The 16,449-nt window shown below is 58.6% G+C and overlaps 1 protein-coding gene across 7 annotated transcripts in view; it reads right to left on the bottom strand.

Moving 5' to 3' along the window:
* The window catches only part of GALNT9 (polypeptide N-acetylgalactosaminyltransferase 9), a 120,788-nt gene that overhangs the window by 18,157 nt on the left and 86,182 nt on the right, over positions 1 to 16,449 (bottom strand). For all 7 annotated transcript variants that reach the window (XM_037816844.1, XM_037816845.1, XM_037816846.1 and 4 more), the window contains one exon: positions 13,856 to 13,973. In XM_037816844.1, coding sequence (XP_037672772.1) covers positions 13,856 to 13,973 — 118 coding nt within the window. The remainder of the gene's footprint in view (positions 1 to 13,855; positions 13,974 to 16,449) is intronic.

The following is a 16,449-nucleotide window of genomic DNA, read 5'->3' as shown; positions in this document are numbered from 1 at the left end:
GTTTCACTGAGCACTGTCCACAGACGGGCACCGTCCTCAGCCTTGCAGACAGCTCCTCGCACAATCTTCAAGCAACCCCATGAAGTAGACACGGTCAAGCCCATTTTTAAGAACGAGGAAACGGAGGCACGAAAGGGTAAGTGGTGTGCGGCAACTGCACGACTGGTAAATGGGGCGGCCGGAACGGAAACCAACCTCCATCCCAAACCGTGCGCACCCGCCATCTTGCGAGTCAAGAAGGTGGAGCGTCGCCGGCGAAGACGCCATAAATGTAAGTGGGACAAGGATGACCCCAGCCTGTGTGTGTGCACAGGTGTGAGCGTGTGCATGTGTGTGTGTGTGCAGGTGCACGTGTGCCTGGTGGTGGTGGTGGGCCCTGGGTGGGCGGGGGCTACAAGGTGCTTTCTCCTGAGAGGAGCGGGGGCTCCCCGCTGAGCTGGGATGAGCAGTCCTTGGGCCCTGAGGCGCATCGGACCACCCTGGGGTCCCAGAGGCGCGGCTCCATGTCCCAGGGAGGACAGCGCTGCCTCCCCCAGCCCAGGCAACACTCCTCACCGGGTCCTGCGAGCCCTGAGGGCCTTGCCGGGCAGGTCTCGCTCCCGACAGTGGTCTCAGGGGTGGGGGCCCCTGTACCCTGGCCCGACGTGCCCGTGAGCTGGCAGAGCAAGCCGAGACCTCGGTGACGGGGGCATCGTGCACCCGCGCAGCATCGGCAAGCCAGCAAGGCTGGGCGGGAGGGTCTGGTCAGGGCTGGGGAGGCAGACGGACAGACCCCCAAGCCCACACGGACGGGGGCCAGGACCCCACGGCCACAGCGCTCCCGGGGAGGCCCCGGCCGGAGCCTGGGTTGCCAGTGACGGAAGCTCCCGGGCGGCTTTCGCCAGGAGAGAACCTCTGCGGAGGGCGCCGGTCACTGGGTCACAGGGCAGTGTCGAGGCGCCCAGCACTGCACCCCTCGCTCCTCCCAGGCCCAGCCGGCCCCCGGGGGTCTGCAGCCCCCACATCCTCCCCCACCTCTCAGCCCCGGGGAGGGAGGGGAGCCCCCGCCTCGAGCTCTGAGCTGCCAGGTGGGACCCCCCCCCTCCACCAGGAGTGTTCAGGAGAGAGGACCGCCCCAAGGGGTGTTTGGAAAAGGGGAGTTGGATTCTGGGGTGCCCCCAGGCAAATGTCCACAATAGCGGTTCAAAGACGGTGGGTCCAGGCGGGGTCCAGGCGGGGTCCTGGGGGCTAACGGAGCCATGGCCAGCAGGAGAGGTGTCGTGCCCTCCCGCCAATCATCGTCCTCCTGCGGGGGTCAGGGTAGGGGGTCAGGGATGGGGAGGGGAGCAGGACAGCTGCCGGGGGTGCGGGGGTGAGCGCAGGGGCCTCAGCCTCCAGCTGTTTGTCGGCAGCTGGTCTCCGCGGGTGGGAGCGCAGCTTGCTGGGGCCTCGGATGGCGTCTGGTCCCTGCTGTTATTTATTCTCTGCTGCAGAGGAAGATTCCTCTGATGCGTGAAATCCGAGCATGATGCTCTGAGAATGAAGCAGTGAGGCTGCTCCTGGCCCCCTGGGGCCCCTGGGCCGGTGCCAACGGGTGTCCTGGTTCCGCCCCTGGCCCGGCCCGTGGAAATGCACATGGGGGGCACATGGCACAAACACCTGGATCTCCTGACGCTGAGATGGTGCGGCAGTGGGTGGGCGGGGGACAGCGAGGCTCCATCAGGGACTGCCCCGTGCATCTGCAGGTGACGCGGCAGGGGCTCCTAGAGACAGAACAGTCCGCACACGGCGCTGCCGGTTCACCAGCCCCCCTGGCCACAGGGCCCCGACCGCAGGCTCCTGCTGGCTTCCGGCCGGGGACCAGGGCAGGCGACGCTGCTGCGTGGGGGGCCCCGGCAGAGGCAGCCACCTCCTTCCTCGCCCCCCGATGGCCCCCACTCACAGCTCGAGCCCTGGGAACGGAGCAGCCCCTCCGCCCTCCCAGCCAGAGGAGCCACTCTCCCCACCCGAGGCCTCGGGGACAGCGCACGGAGTGAGCGCCTCGCTCGGGTGACGGCACACAGGGGGCACATGGCTGGTGGGGGTTGGGGTAAGGGGGAGGGAGGGTGAAGGGGAGCGGGCCAGCCTAGAGGGAGGCCCCGTGGAAGAGAAGAGCATGGCTCAGTGAACCCCGAGAATGTGAACAAGAGCCGGGGTCTCCCTCCACCCTCGGTCCCCAGGAGGGGTGAGGAGCCGGCACAGCGGGGGCTCCCCAGGAGCGCACGGTCACGGCAGCCCCTCCTCGGTTCGCGTGAGGGGTGCCGGGGAGAGCAGCTGTGGGGTGGGCGGGCGCCCAGCCTGGCTCCCCGGCACCTTCTGGGGTGGTTGTGGGGGGCTGGCTCACGGAGCGGCCGGAGCTCCCGTTGTCACCCCCTCGGCCACCCCTGGGCAGCGTGTCCTGGGCTGCAGACCCCGCAGTGCTGTGGGACTGTGATGCCCAGTGGCCTCCCTCCTGAGGGCCGTCCGGAGAGGCGGGCTGCCCAGCAACAGGAGGCAAGCAGCTTTCCGGGTCCCCAGGGTCTCCCTCCAGGGGCGGCCTGCCCTTAGGACGGTGAGGACAATCTGGGGCTGTTCTGGTGCTTTCTTGAGTGTCTGTCTGTCCCTCCAACTGAACCCAACCCTCCACCTGTCCATCCGTCCATCCCTCCAACACGACTCAGTCTAGTATGGGTGCGGCCGTGTTATCGGGGTGAGGAGCGCAAACTGGGGTGAAGCAGGGTGGGCCCCGGCCCTGCCTCCCGCCCCCGGGCGCTCTCAGCCGCACACACCCAGGACGCTCCCCCAGCGCCGTCCGCAGCAGAGGAGCCCCTTTACCAGAAAAAGCCAGGGCTTCGGACGCACTTTGGAGGGAACAGTGTGTGTGATTTTTGGAGACCCCGCATGTGAACTTGGTTTTTAGGAAAGACTGACACCCGCTCCGTGTCCCTCCGCATCGTGCGCTGAGGCCCCCACCTGCCCGTCGACGCTTCGCTTTGCCGGACCCTTCCCCCGAGGCAGGATTTGACTGGATCGAGCTTTGAAAGGCAAATCCCGTTTCCCAGCACCCAGGTGTGCTCAGGAATAACTTCTTGACAAGAAACCTCCCTTCCCGGGTGCCGGAGGCACAGGCACACACACGGGTAAGAACAGCCGCCTCGGCGTCCGCTCCCGGAGCCAGAGAGTGGAGACCTGTCCTAGTTCGCTAATGCTGCGGAATGCAAAGCACCAGAGATGGACTGGCTTTTATAAAAAGGGGGTTTATTTGGCTACACAGTTACAGTCTTAAGGCCATAAAGTGTCCAAGGTAACACATCAGTAATCAGGTACCTTTACTGGAGGATGGCAAATGGTGTCCGGAAAACCTCTGTTAGCTGGGAAGGCACGTGGCTGGCGTCTGCTCCAAAGTTCTGGTTTCAAAATGGCTTTCTCCCAGGACGTTCCTCTCTAGCAAGCTTGCTCCTCTTCAAGACGCCACTCACAGCTGCACTGAGTTCCCTCTGCCCGTCAGCTCATTTATATAGCTCCACTGATCAAGGCCCACCCTGAATGGGCGGGGCCACACCTCCGTGGGAATATCCCATCAGAGTTATCACCCACAGCTGGGTGGGGCACATTCCAAGCAAATCTAATCAGCACCAAACCGTCTGTCCCACAAGACTACATCAAAGATAATGGCGTTTGGGGGACACAATACATTCAAACTGGCACATTCCACCCCCTGGACCCCAAAATGACATTATCTTTCCAAACACAAAATACATTCATTCTATCACAATATCACAAAAACTTAAATCATTTCAGTAACAAAAGTTAAGTACAAGATCCTATCAAAATCAATTACAGGCGTGGTCAGTCCTAAGGCATAATTTTCCTTTAGCTGTGGATCTGTGGACTTAGAATAAGTTATGTGCTTCCAATATACAAAGGAGGGACATTCAAAGGATAAACATTCCTATTGCCATAAGGAGAAACAGTAAGGAAAACAGGGTTAACAGGACCAAAACAGTTCCTAAAACCCGCAGGACAAACTCCATTAGATTTCAAAGTCTGAGAGTCATTAACAGAATGACGTTGCATCCTTGGGGCTTGAGAGAGCAGGAGTCTAACCCTTCCTAAGGGCCTTTGTGGCAGCCCTTTCCTCTCTAAAGGCTGAGGTGAGTTCTCCAACATATCCACACACTGGGGAGACCACCTTCTCGGCCCCACCCTCCTCAAACATCGAGGCAGCTCCCAGATTCCCTTCCATCTCTGGGGCACATGCTCAAGCCCTTCAGAACAGTGTGGTGGCAGCCAGGCTCTCCCCAATTCCCTGGGAATGTGCTCCACCCTCTTTGGGGCTTGGGGTGGCAAGACATTTCCTGAGCATCGAGTCAGAAGGCCCGCCCTTGACCTCCAGGGCAAACTCACCCTTTCCAGGCATGTGGGCCACTCCACTCTCCCAGCCCGAGACCTCCTGACTCCAGACCTCAACCTCCAGGGCTCTGTCTTTGAAGACATTTTTCCTTCAGTTTGTTCCTTGTCTGTCTCCTCCAGTCCAGACTGGCAATGGCTCTGTCTATAAAGATCTCGCAAAAATTCTGTTGGCTTTGCATGAAGCACGCAGGGGTCAAAGCTATCAGACAATAGGACTTTCCACAAATCGTTTCTGGATAATTCCATCTCCAATCTTGGCTTGTACTGAAATGGCAGCTGGGTTCCATGTTTGGTTACATCCTCACGTTGGGCTGTAGCTTCTGGGATTCCACCCCCTGGAAGCTCGTAATTTTCCAAGCCATCAGCTTCTGGTTTCTTTGAACCCGAGTTCAGTTCTAAGTTTATCTCTCTCCGCTCACATTTTACTATAAGCTGCAAGAAGAAGCCAGGGTACGTCCTCCACACGTAGTCTGGAGATCTCCTCAGCTAAGTATTCCAGGTTGTCGTTTTCAAATTCTTCCTTCCATCTGACACCAGGACTCAATTTTGCCAAATTCTGTGCCACTTTAAAACAAGGATCGCCTTTCTTCCAGTTTACAACAACATATTCATCATTTCTGTTCAAGGCCTCATCAGAAGTATCTTTAGAGTCCATATTTCCATAAACAGTCTCTTTAAAGCAGTTTTGGCCTTTTCTATCAAGCTCCTTACAATTCTTCCAGAATCTTCCCCTTATCCATTTGAAAAGCCGTTCCAACATGTTTGGTATTTGCAGACTCAGCAGCAAAAGCACCCCACTCCTGGTACCAAAATCTGTTTTAGTTTGCTAATGCTGTGGAATGCAAAGCACCAGAGAAGGATTGGCTTTTATAAAAAAGGGGTTTATTTAGCTACACAGTTACAGTCTTAAGGCCATAAAGTATCCAAGATAACACATCAGTAATCGGGTACCTTCACTGGAGGATGGCCAATGGCGTCCAGAAAACTGTTAGCTGGGAAGGCACGTGGCTGGCATCTGCTCCAAAGTTCTGGTTTCAAAATGGCTTTCTCCCAGGACGTTCCTCTCTAGCAAGCTTGCTCCTCTTCAAAACGTCACTCCCAGCTGCATTGCGTTCCTTCTCTTTGAGTCAGCTCATTTATATGGCTCCACTGATCAAGGCCCACCCTGAATGGGTGGGGCCACGCCTCCATGGGAATAGCTCACCAGAGTCATCACCCACAGCTGGGTGGGGCACATTCCCAGCAACTCTAATCAGCACCAAAACGCCTGCCCCACAAGACTACAAAGACAATGGCATTTGGGGGACACAGTACATTCAAACTGGCACAAGACCCCACACTCCTCCTGACCCTTCTCCAAACACCTAGAATGTCTCAAAAGAACGAAAAGGGAAGTGAACCTTCCCTTCCTCGGGGACGAGCGGCTCTGCAAGTGGCATCCCGGGCCTCACCTGGAGCTCGCCAGAAATGCAGGTTTGCAGCCGCAGACGTGCTGAGTCGGAGCCTGTGGGAGGTGAACCAGCGCCAAGGGACCGTGCTGTGTGCTGGGGTCTAAGACTCTCATGCTAATGGCTGGAGGCCGGGAGCACGGCCCCCGTCTCCTCCTGCGGAGCTCCTGCCTCGGGGAAGGGGAGGCCGCGGGGAGGCATGTTTCCATGGGACATGAGCCCATCCCCACTGGACAGAATGACCCAGGGGGTCTCCCCTGCCTGCTCCCCACAGACAGAGACGAAGGTAAACCATTCTAGAGGCTCCAGGCACCCGACCGTACCAGGAAGCAAGAGCAGGCAGAACAGGGCCTTCCAGAGCCGAGAGTCTCCTGGGGACACCCTAATGGCCGATGCACAGCCTCTTGCCTCTGCAGAAACCCACGGACCTGCCCGGCCCAGAGCCCTGGGCTCCAGCTGACAACAACACACCGTATCGGCTCATCGGTGATGAGGAAGGTACCACACTGACGCCCAATGTTAGTAACAGGGAAACCAGGAGGGGTTCTTACCTTCTGCCCAACTGCTCTGTAGGCTTAAATTGCTCTAAAAATGAAAGTCTGTTTTTAAAAAATGTACATAGCCAAACTAGAAAGCAAGATAAAATTGAGCCCAAATCTCCAGGTGATGAGGCTGAGGCCGGGGGGCAGGCAGCAGGGGCTGGATGTGCAGCCAGGACCCCGCCTGGAGCCTGGGCTCCCTCATCATGAAAGAAGCTGGAACCAGCCCTGAATGCTCCCAGGGGCCGTTCAGAAACGACTCGTGGGAACGGGAGGCAGTGACATGCACACCGCTGGAATCAGGGTGCCACCGTGCAGGAACAGAACTGGAATACCCCCTTAGGGTGAAGACTAAAGTCTGGGCCACGGATCCTGGGGTCCGGGAAGAGATCAGCTGAAACCCCAGGGATGAGTGAGCACACAGCGAAACACAATTCCCACGAATAACGAGCTCATGCAAAGACATTACAAAGCACCCGAGGAAATCCAAGTCCATGAGAGCCAGCCAACAAATCCACAAGATGGTGGATGTAAACCCAAGGAAAGAGAGAAAAAAGTTAGCGGGAGAGGATGTTAAAAGCAGCATGTTAAAAACGTTCAAGGAGGGGAAAGCATTCATCACACAGGAACAGGAAGTTAGGAATCAAAACCAGTAGTAAAAGAACAACAGGATATGACAAGTGCCCATGGAAAGGAAGTCCTGTAAATATAAATAAAGGCATTAAAATTCAAAACCAAAGCTAGGTAAGCAGCTTAAAGAGTGGTTTGCACACGATTGAAGGAAGAATTGAGAAGATTATCCAGGACTCATCAGAGAGTGATGACAAGATGGAAAACGACACCCAGAGGGTAGCCCGAGCGTGCCTGAGCGCTAACAGACTGCCAGCAGGGAGGCCGCATCTGGATTTGTAAACGTACACAAGGCCTCGCGTTGGCCACGTATGCCAGGATCAAGAAGAATAAAGGGGAGCAGATCCACAGCACCCCCGGGCTCTGTGATCTCACGGTCTCTGGTCACTCCTGGAGTCTCGCTGCAGTGTGACATTACAGGAAGCCAACCTACTGGCAAATGGATTAGAATTTTGATAAAATGGTCCTAAAAGTCCATGTGGAAGAGTAAGAGAAGAAGAAGAAAAAAAGAATAGCCAAGAGAATTCTAAAATAATAACAATGGGGACATATTACATTGCTAGATGTTAAGATATTTTATAAAGCAGTGAGGTTGTGGCTAAAAGCAGAAAGTTTAAAATAGATGCATTATATAAAAAAGCATTAGAGCTTGATAAAGGTGGCGCTTCCCGTAACTGGAGGATGGAATGTTCAAGAATGGTGAGAAACGAGTTAGTTCACTAACAATATAAAGAGAGAGCACCACCTTACTTATATAAAAATTATATTCCAGGTGAATTAAAGACTTCAAGGTGAAAAAAGAACTATAAATGTGTCAGAAGGAAAGCTATTTAAATGGTCAAAAAGGTCTTTCTACGAATGACAGCAAAGGAGTGAGCCAAAAAGGAAAAAGAGAGATAGATCCTTATATTAAAAAAATTCTGTATATGAACAAACAGACCTGAGGAGATGAAAGCCGAGCGATACCGGGGGCCGCAGCTTCGCCACGCGACCAGGCGTTCCTCTCCCCGGTATAAAGAGCAACCAGACCAACCTGAACACGAGGAACGGCAAGACAAGCACTGGCAGAGGGAGTGACCCACACGCCGACAGCCGCGGGGAGCACGCCCCAGCCCATCAGCCACCGAGGACACGCGCAGGAAACCCGCGTACTTGGGAAAGCAGCGGTCACGCCACCAGCCCCTGCGCTGGACGCTCATTTCGGAGCAGCACACGCTCGATGGAGCTTCGCAGCATCCTGAGCAGGGACACCGCGCTGCCCAAGGTTGCAGCCGGAGAGGCCAGGCCTCCTCGCGGACCGAGCCGGAAGCAGGAGCACGCGTGCTGGGTGGCGGCTCTGCGAGAAACGTGCACACACAAAACACAGCACGTTAAAAGGTACCTGCACACCCACACACAGGTACAGGCACACAAGCGCACACAGGTGAAAATGGACACACACAGGCACACACACGTGCACACAGTATATGCACGAAATGCCGAGCGGATCCACACTCAATGCTGACAGAGATATATTGTGGATGATTTGTGTTTTCTCCTAGTCAGCTTATCTTCAGTGTTTTTATAATAGAAATAGTTGTCATAAAGGAAAGAAAAATCGTGTTTATACCTGCACATCGAAACAACTGCACTTACTGCATGCTTATTACGTTCCAGGCATGAAACCTTCCCCTTCCCTGACTTGTCCAGCAGCCCCATGGTGAACATCTGTCCCGCCCCTCAGTGCGGGGGAAACCGAGGCTCAGAGAGAGGGGTCTGCTCCAGGCCCCAGCTGGCTCGCTGGCAGAGGCCGACTCCAGACGCAGCCCACAGGGTCCCTCGAAGGCCCCAAGCCCACCGGGGTTTCTCCAGACGGCAGAGCAGACAGGAGGCACGTGCCTGCCTCATGCACCAGCTCCTCCTCACCTGCTCACGGTGGACACAGGTCAGCTGCACGGGTGAGGAGGCTCACCTTGTCAGGTAGCCTCACCCTGTGGGCTTCTGGGGGACGGGGACACCCCTCACCTGAGGACGCCCCCTCACGCCCAGGCACCAGCCCACGTGTAACTAGAACAGGCTCTTCTTGAAACCAACTGTGAAACAAGAACATCACCGTACCGTCCCCACCCTCTCCCTTGTGCCCAAGCTTGCGGAGAAAGAAAGGTCTAGAAATCACCCTGGGAAACAACCCCTTGCCCTCTGATGTTTAACCTTCCCCAGTCTCAGACGTCTTTTCTCCACCGGGCACCTTGCTCCGAAGGCTCCTCCTCTCTGCCCCTGGCTGCCTCAGTTTACCATCGAGACCTCAAGCACATGGTCTCTCAGGAGAGCTGGGGCCCCTGGGTGTCCTGACACGGCTCCCGCAGGCTGGGGGGCTCTGGGGCTCAGGGACCCCCTCAGCACACGAGAGGCTTCCCACCGCACCTCCAGGAGCAGCGGGTCCCAGCCGCAGGTAGAGAACATGCGGTCTCCAGCCCCCGCCCCGGCTTCGTCTTGACTGCCATTAAACCAAACGAACGCGGCAGATTCATTTTCACTTAATTGGCTCCAGGACATTCCTCATCAGGGGGTGGCAGGGGGTGTTTCTGTGATCACAGTCCATGGTCACTCTAATCGGTGGACTGTGTCAGAAGGGCCGCCCTGGCTAGCCGTGCCGAGACTGACCAAGGGGTGGAGGTGAGGCTGTCTGCGGTGGGGCGGCTGGCGGGGGCCTGCGGGGCTGGGCCGGGCTCTGCAGGGTGGGCCACGGGCACCCCCACGCACCCCCGCCCAGGCCACGCGGCTTCGTCCCTCCTCTGCTCCCCTGTCCCGTCTCAGTGCCCCTTTCCCGCCATCTGATTCACAGCGACAACTTCCCAGGTCCTTCCTCCTGGAGGAAGTTCCCCAGCAAGATCGTGGGGCAGCGGGCAGCCCCGGGCCTTCCTTCACCGCCAGCACCCACCCCGGGGTCAGGCCTCGCACTTTGGGGTGGGCAGAACTGGGTTTGGATCTCAGCTCGCAGCTCCCGGCTGGTGGCCTTGGGCAAGTCACCCAGGCCCGGGCCTCAGCCCTGCCCGCCAAGAGGAGACGGTGACCCCGAGCCCACTTCCGCCCTCCCCGGTCCTCTGCAGGCTGGCACCTCGCTCTCCGACGCTGTGGAAACACAGGCTCGCCATACTCTGGAGCCCGCCCTTCCCTCGGCCTTCCCAGCAGAGGGCCCCGGAGGAGCCGGAAGGCGGAGCAGAGCCCGCGGAGGACAGGGCTGCCCCTCTGCGCCCACGAGGCGAGCGAAGCCCCCGGGCCTGGACGGTCACCGGGGGCTCCTGGGCGGGCTCCCGACTCTCACAGCTTCAGACCGCGCTCCACTGCGGCCAGACGGATCCCAGCTCCCTGCCCACTGAAACGCCTCCGAAGTCTTCACCTGGCAGGGAGAGGGAAGGCTAAACCGTGACCCGTCGCCTTCGTTCTCCCCCCTATTTCTGCCGCATTGGCCTCGCCAGCCCCTGAACACGGGGAGCCGGCTCCGGCCTCAGGCCTCTGTGCCTGCCATCTCCTCGGCCCCTTGTTTCTCTCTTCCACTTTGCTTCAGTCTTCGTTCAAACGGCACCTTCTCAGAGAGACCCTCCAGGGCCACCCCTTCTCCCACAGGAGCTCACCGAGTGCTCTGTCCCCCCCCATCTGTCCCATCCATGGGCGCCCCACCCAGCTCATCCCCCTAGAATGGGTGCTCCCGAGAGCAGGACCCGCCCGCCTGGCCTGCCCCATGTGCTACCCAAAGCAGTGCCTGGCGCACAGGAGGTTGTATTGGTGTCCTGGGGCCGATGCAACAAAGTGCCGCAAGCCGGGGGGCTTAAAACAGCAGGAGGTGCCGGCTCAGAGTCCTAGGCCAGGAGGCTGTGCTCCACTGAGAACTTAGGGGGTCCTCGGGGTTCCTTGCCTCGTAGCCGTATCACCCAGCATGCTGCCAACTCCCAAGGTGAGAGAAATGCCTCTCACCTCCACTCTGCCCCCTGCCCCCGGGGACCCCCAGGCACCACCCAACACTCCCCAGCTCCTCCTGGCTGTACGTGGGGGCCTCGGGACTCAGCATTACTGCTAATTGTGACCTTAGGTCCCAATGATGTTTACAAATTGGGAAGCCAATGCACAAAGTGGCTCCCTCTTGTTCTAATTCCAGAACTGGCTCTGAGAGGCGAGCTTGGTTTATGCAGCGGGCGGGCAGCTCGTGGCCCCACTGGCTGCTGCTGCAGAAGTCCTAGGGGACGTTGTAAGTCCATCAGCACCGTCCGCCACCCCCCATCACAGCCCATTTGAAGAGAGGGGCCCCATGCCCCCCAGGTCAGGACTCAAGTTGGAGGGGAGAGGGTGGGGGTTTCAACGTCTCTGGCACTAGGCTCTCGTTTCACGACGCCAGAGCTTCATCACAAACCCACCCAGGTCAGAACCCCAGGTGCCGGGAAGACACTGAGCTGCCGCTCATCAGAAAGTTCACTTACTCCCTGTCCCAAGTCTCCCGGGGCTGCACTGTCCACAGTTTGGACTCGTCACCAAGAGAAGTCAGTGATTCCCCTGGAGGCAGATTGTATCCGCGCTCTCGTGGAAAAACCGTTACAGCCCCCGCCCTCGGGTGACCCACTACAGCCCTGCCCTCGGGTCACCGGCGCTTGTGAACTGGCATCGATCCCCGGCCCTGCTGCTCACTGGCAGTGTGACCTCAGGCAAACAGCCTCTTCACAACTCGGTTTTCCCCTCTGTAGAATGGGAATGAGGGTGTCGTGAAGGCTGAGCGAGTTAACGTGGGCCCAGAACTCAGAGCAGGGCCCAGCACCCAAACACCCTCCTCAGTCACATGCCGCATCTAATGAGTGTTTAAGCCACGGCGGGAGCTGTGCGTCCGGCGATTCCTACAGTTCCTTATGGATCCTTCCCGCCCCTCTGCACGCCGGGACGTTATCCCCATTTATGCAGGACAACCCCGCCTGAGCGAGCGTGAGCCTGAGGTCACATGGCTGGCAAGTGGTGGAAGTGGGATTTGAACCCCACCCTGGATGGCCGTGACGTCTCCCCCCGCGCCACATGCCCTCACAGTCAACAGATGGTGGGATTCTCCCAACATGAGGGTGACGCCCCAGATCGGCACGTGTCCACGTTAGCTGCGGCTACACAACAAATCCTCCCCAGCAACCATTTTTATTACGTGCATCGATTCTGTGGGTCAGAAATTTGGAAAGGACCTGTGGGGACAACTCCTCTCTGCCTCACTATGTCTGGGGGCCTGAATCATCCAGAAGCTTCTCCTCCTCTGGTTCTCGGCTGGACCTCAGCTGGGCTATCAGCCACAGCACCCCCACTGCCCCCCGAGAGCCTGCTTGGCTTCCTCACAGCACAGCAAGTAGGTTTCCAGAGCCAGCACCTCCAGAGAGCCACGGGGACGCCGTGCTGCTCCTTATGGCCTTCGAGGTCAGCCGCCATCATTTCCACTGTACCCTACGGTTGGATGGTCACGGCGGCCAGCCCAGACCCAAGGCAGAGGGGACAGAAGGGGACAATGAGTCCAGGACTCGCTGCGGGTGGAGCAGATGGGAGACGGGTGGAAGCGACTTTGGGAAATACCATCTGCTACGACTTGGAAGTAGAGGATGATGTGCCGTCAAATCGCAGCTGGTGGCTGCTTCTGTGGTCAAGCTCCAGAGCGGTCGCTGGCTCACGCGCAGTGACCGCGTGTCCTGAGTGTGAACCTCCAGACCCCAGGTGTGCCCACGAGTGCTTTTTCCTGAGACCCCGATACCCTGGGCCCCACCCTCCCATCCTCGGCTCAGAGCCCGGCCGAGGGGATCTGCCCGCAGTGTCTGCCGGGCGGAACTTTCACCTCTGCCCCCCTGATGTTGCTGGTGTCGCCCCCTCCTCACCGCTCCACTCTGCACACGTCCACCTGCCTGCAGGTGTTCCAGGCTTGAGCCACAGGCCAGAGCACCCGGGGCCGGCTCACACTGGCTTCTGCCCCCCACTGGGTGCTGACTGCACCAGGGCCCAGGGCCCCACCCGGAGGGCCACCCTGGCCCCACCGCAGCATTTGTGGGCCCACCACAACCCGGGTGGGGCCTCCCTGGGACCCTCATCTGCTCCATACACAGTCCCAAGATCAAGCTGCAGCTCCGCCATGCTCCCTTGGTGGCTGAGGGGACCCCATGCAGGACAAGGAATTTCCAGGTCCCCCGACTCGGGCCCTGGTGCTCCCTACCTGCTCACCTGCCTGGTTTAGGTCAGCTGAGAATAAAGGCGGCCCACACCCCCGCTAACCCACTGTCCCCACCTCGGCAATGGCACCTGGGTGCCGGGCATTCCCTTAGGCTCTCGGCACCTGCATCCTCTCCGCCTGCAAACGCCTCTGGGAGGGGCCCAGCCGCCGGCTCCCTCTCGGGGTGGCGCGAGTTGTCGGAGCGGAGACCTGCCCCCCACAACCAGGCCTGCTGGGCCTCAGGAGCTATCCCCAAGGAGCCAGCCCTCCCGCCAGCAGCAGCACCAAGGGTAGCTCAGGGGCTGCCAGCAGCACCCCTGGCCCTCCAAAGCCACATCCAACAAAAAGAATAAACAGAACAGGGTGTGCAAGAAGAGCCGCCAACCCTCTGCCCCGCAGGGCCAGTCAACCTCCCACCAATACTTTTGTACAGTGCCGTAGTAAGGAACGACTGGGAAATAATGCAAACGTGCAAAATAAAGGCCCAACTTTTCATCATTATAGTCGCTGCCATCAGATGTCCCGGTAGACCTGCTATGGAAGTTTCTGGCTCTAACTCGGTTTGGGACCTGCCCTCCTGCTGGCCGGCATCACACGGCCCCTACCCCAGCTCGGCCGCGCTCCCCACTCACCCGCATGCCCAGCTCGATGTTCTCCCCGCCGTACACCTCCATGCCAGGGTCCAGCAGACCGATGTCCCCAAAGTATTCCCGGTCCACCAGAAAGGAGCAGCCGATCATGGCGGGGGTCCTGGAGGGAGGAGGGGGTGAGAGGGCCGCTGGCGGAGACCTGGGCACCTCCCTGCCATGTGGCACTGTGCCCAGGCCCTGGCAGAGCCGACTCCCTGGCCACCAGGGGCCAGGCACACCTCAGAGCCTGGTGGAGCAGCAAATGCTCACTGAGTAACATCAACAGTGACAAACACCAGGATTCCATTCGGGCGACTTAGAAGAGGGGGTTAAAACCAAATCGGTTTGCCCAGTGGGATGTTTGGCTGCCCTGAACCTCCTCTCCCTAGCTGGGGCCATTGCCTCCCTCCTTCACTGTTTCGTCCTGTCTGTGTGTCAGTAGTCAGGGCTGCAGCGGGCAGTTGTGCAGGTTGTGCACTGCTCGACTCTATGGGGCCCCTTCCCGTCAGACTCTGTTGCCGAGTGCATGATCTGGGCAGCTGTACGCCACGGACTGACAACTGTGCTGATGTTTCTGGAAAATTTCTATTCACATCCACGTAAGTGTAGCCTTGTCCCATCTGTGAAATCATGCGTTGATGTGCCGGTGAGATGTTAAAAATCCATCGGTGTTGTGCACGCCCCAGGAAGTCACTTCGGAGGGCAGAGGTGGTAAAAGCCGGGGGCACTGGGACAGAGCAGTGGAGAAGAATGTGTGACGGCATCACTCACTTGAGTGGGACCGCAGCGCACGCTCACTCATCCATTAAGTCAATCAAGAATTTCCAACATTCTGAGTGCTTACTGGGTGCTGGGGATAAAAAAGGGAAGCAAACAGAGAAAGGAGAAGCCTGTCTCCAGTAAGAATGAGGCACGGCCTCTGCACCGTCAGCCTTCGAGGAGAGAGTCTGCTGCGAACACAGGCGATTTGCTTCACGTCAGGGGCGCGGCCTCAGAGCGCCGCAGCTACCAGCAGTGGCTTTCCGTGGCCTCCCCGTGCCGGGAGGAAGGCAGGAGGGACCAGCGCTGCCCCAGCCCCGCCCCTTCTATGAGTGTTAGGTGGCTCTAAAAACCACCAAAATACAGTCCCAATCGTCACTTAAAGAGGCGTCTCTGCTCTCGGTGGCTGGAAAGTTCGGGGCAAATATCCATGAATCATCTAAGGATAACAGGCACGTTAAAAAGAGATTACTCTTTTATTTGTGCAAAGCTCCTATTTGTTCCATCATTAGATTTTGGACATGAACCTGACAGTAAGAAAACTTTGATAGCGTCTTTGACTTTGATAGCATTTCACCAGTTAAGTTATGTTCACCAACATATGAGGGCTGTTTCTTAACACACACACAATCTCAGGGTGATCTCAGATGAGTCGAAGTGCCCAGTGTCCTGCCAACTCTATCACAGCTGGTGATGGTTTTGTGTACACTGCTCAGAGCTCCAGAAGAACCTCAAAATAAACTCATGGGGCGGCAGCACCCACTGGCAGGGGCTCGCTCACAGCAGAACGTCCGTGTGACCCGCGAAAGCGGCAGGGGCTGGGGCCCGCCGGGGGCCTCGCCAGGAGGGCTGTTCCCTGCAGGGTGGGGCCCAGGCCGGCAGCCCCTGACCCGGGCAACAAGCGAAGACGGCGCCCGAACGTCCCACCAGCCACCAGTGGTGTTACCGGGCGGCACCGATGCAGCCCTGGGGGAGCCAGGCAGGCTCCTGGGCTCTGAGGGCCACGGGGTCTGGTGGATGCAACGGGGGACCCTGAGCCACGGGGCAGAGGGAGGGGCCGGGTGACCTCGGAGGGGGGCCTGGTCTAAGGGTGGGGCACCGAGGAAAGGCCTGTGGGGGGGGCACTGTGGTGAGAGCAGCAATGGGGGGCGCGAGGGGGGATGCAGCTGCCCAAGCGCTGCCCCCACCCCGACCCGGGGGGCCTCAGGACCAGCGGGTGGGAACGGTGGGGTCTGCGGAGAAGGGCGGGCGGTGGCCTCGGGGGGTGCCTGTCAGTCTGGTCTGCGGCCGGACAGGCGGGATCCGCTGGGCTGCCGGGAGGGACCCCAACCCTGGCCGGGCAGTGGATGGGGCCCGCCTGCTCCGTCCCTCCTGCCCGCCTTCCTTCCCCCGTTCTTTTCATTTTATTCTGGTAACGTATATCCAAAACATACAATTGCCATTTTAGCCGTTTGTTAGTGAGGAATTCGGGGTTTCAATTACAGTCCAGTGTGGTACCATCACCAAGGCCTTGTCACCACCCGAAACGGGAACTGTCCCCAGGAAGCAGCCGCCGCCCCGACGCCAGGCCCCAGCCTGGGAGCCACCACCCTCCTCTCCATCTCCCAGCCCCGACTCTGCGCGGATGTGGAGGCACCGTCTGTCCCGCGCGTCCGGCTTATCCCACCTGCTGTCTTCCAAGCTCCCCCACACTCCAGGGATCAGCACTTTGTTCCTTTTACTCCAGATCACTTTCCACCGTGTGGACAGATTAGCCTCCTTTATCCCTTCGTCGGTTAACGGCTGTGCCGCCTTTTGGCTTCTGAGAACTAGGCGGCCATGAGCGTCGGTCCTCCGGG

Source organism: Choloepus didactylus, chromosome 23 (genome assembly GCF_015220235.1).
Source record: "Choloepus didactylus isolate mChoDid1 chromosome 23, mChoDid1.pri, whole genome shotgun sequence".
Taxonomy (NCBI): Eukaryota; Metazoa; Chordata; class Mammalia; order Pilosa; family Megalonychidae; genus Choloepus; species Choloepus didactylus.
The sequence above is the reverse complement of the archived record's forward strand: the minus strand, read 5'-3'. Positions and strand labels throughout refer to the sequence as shown.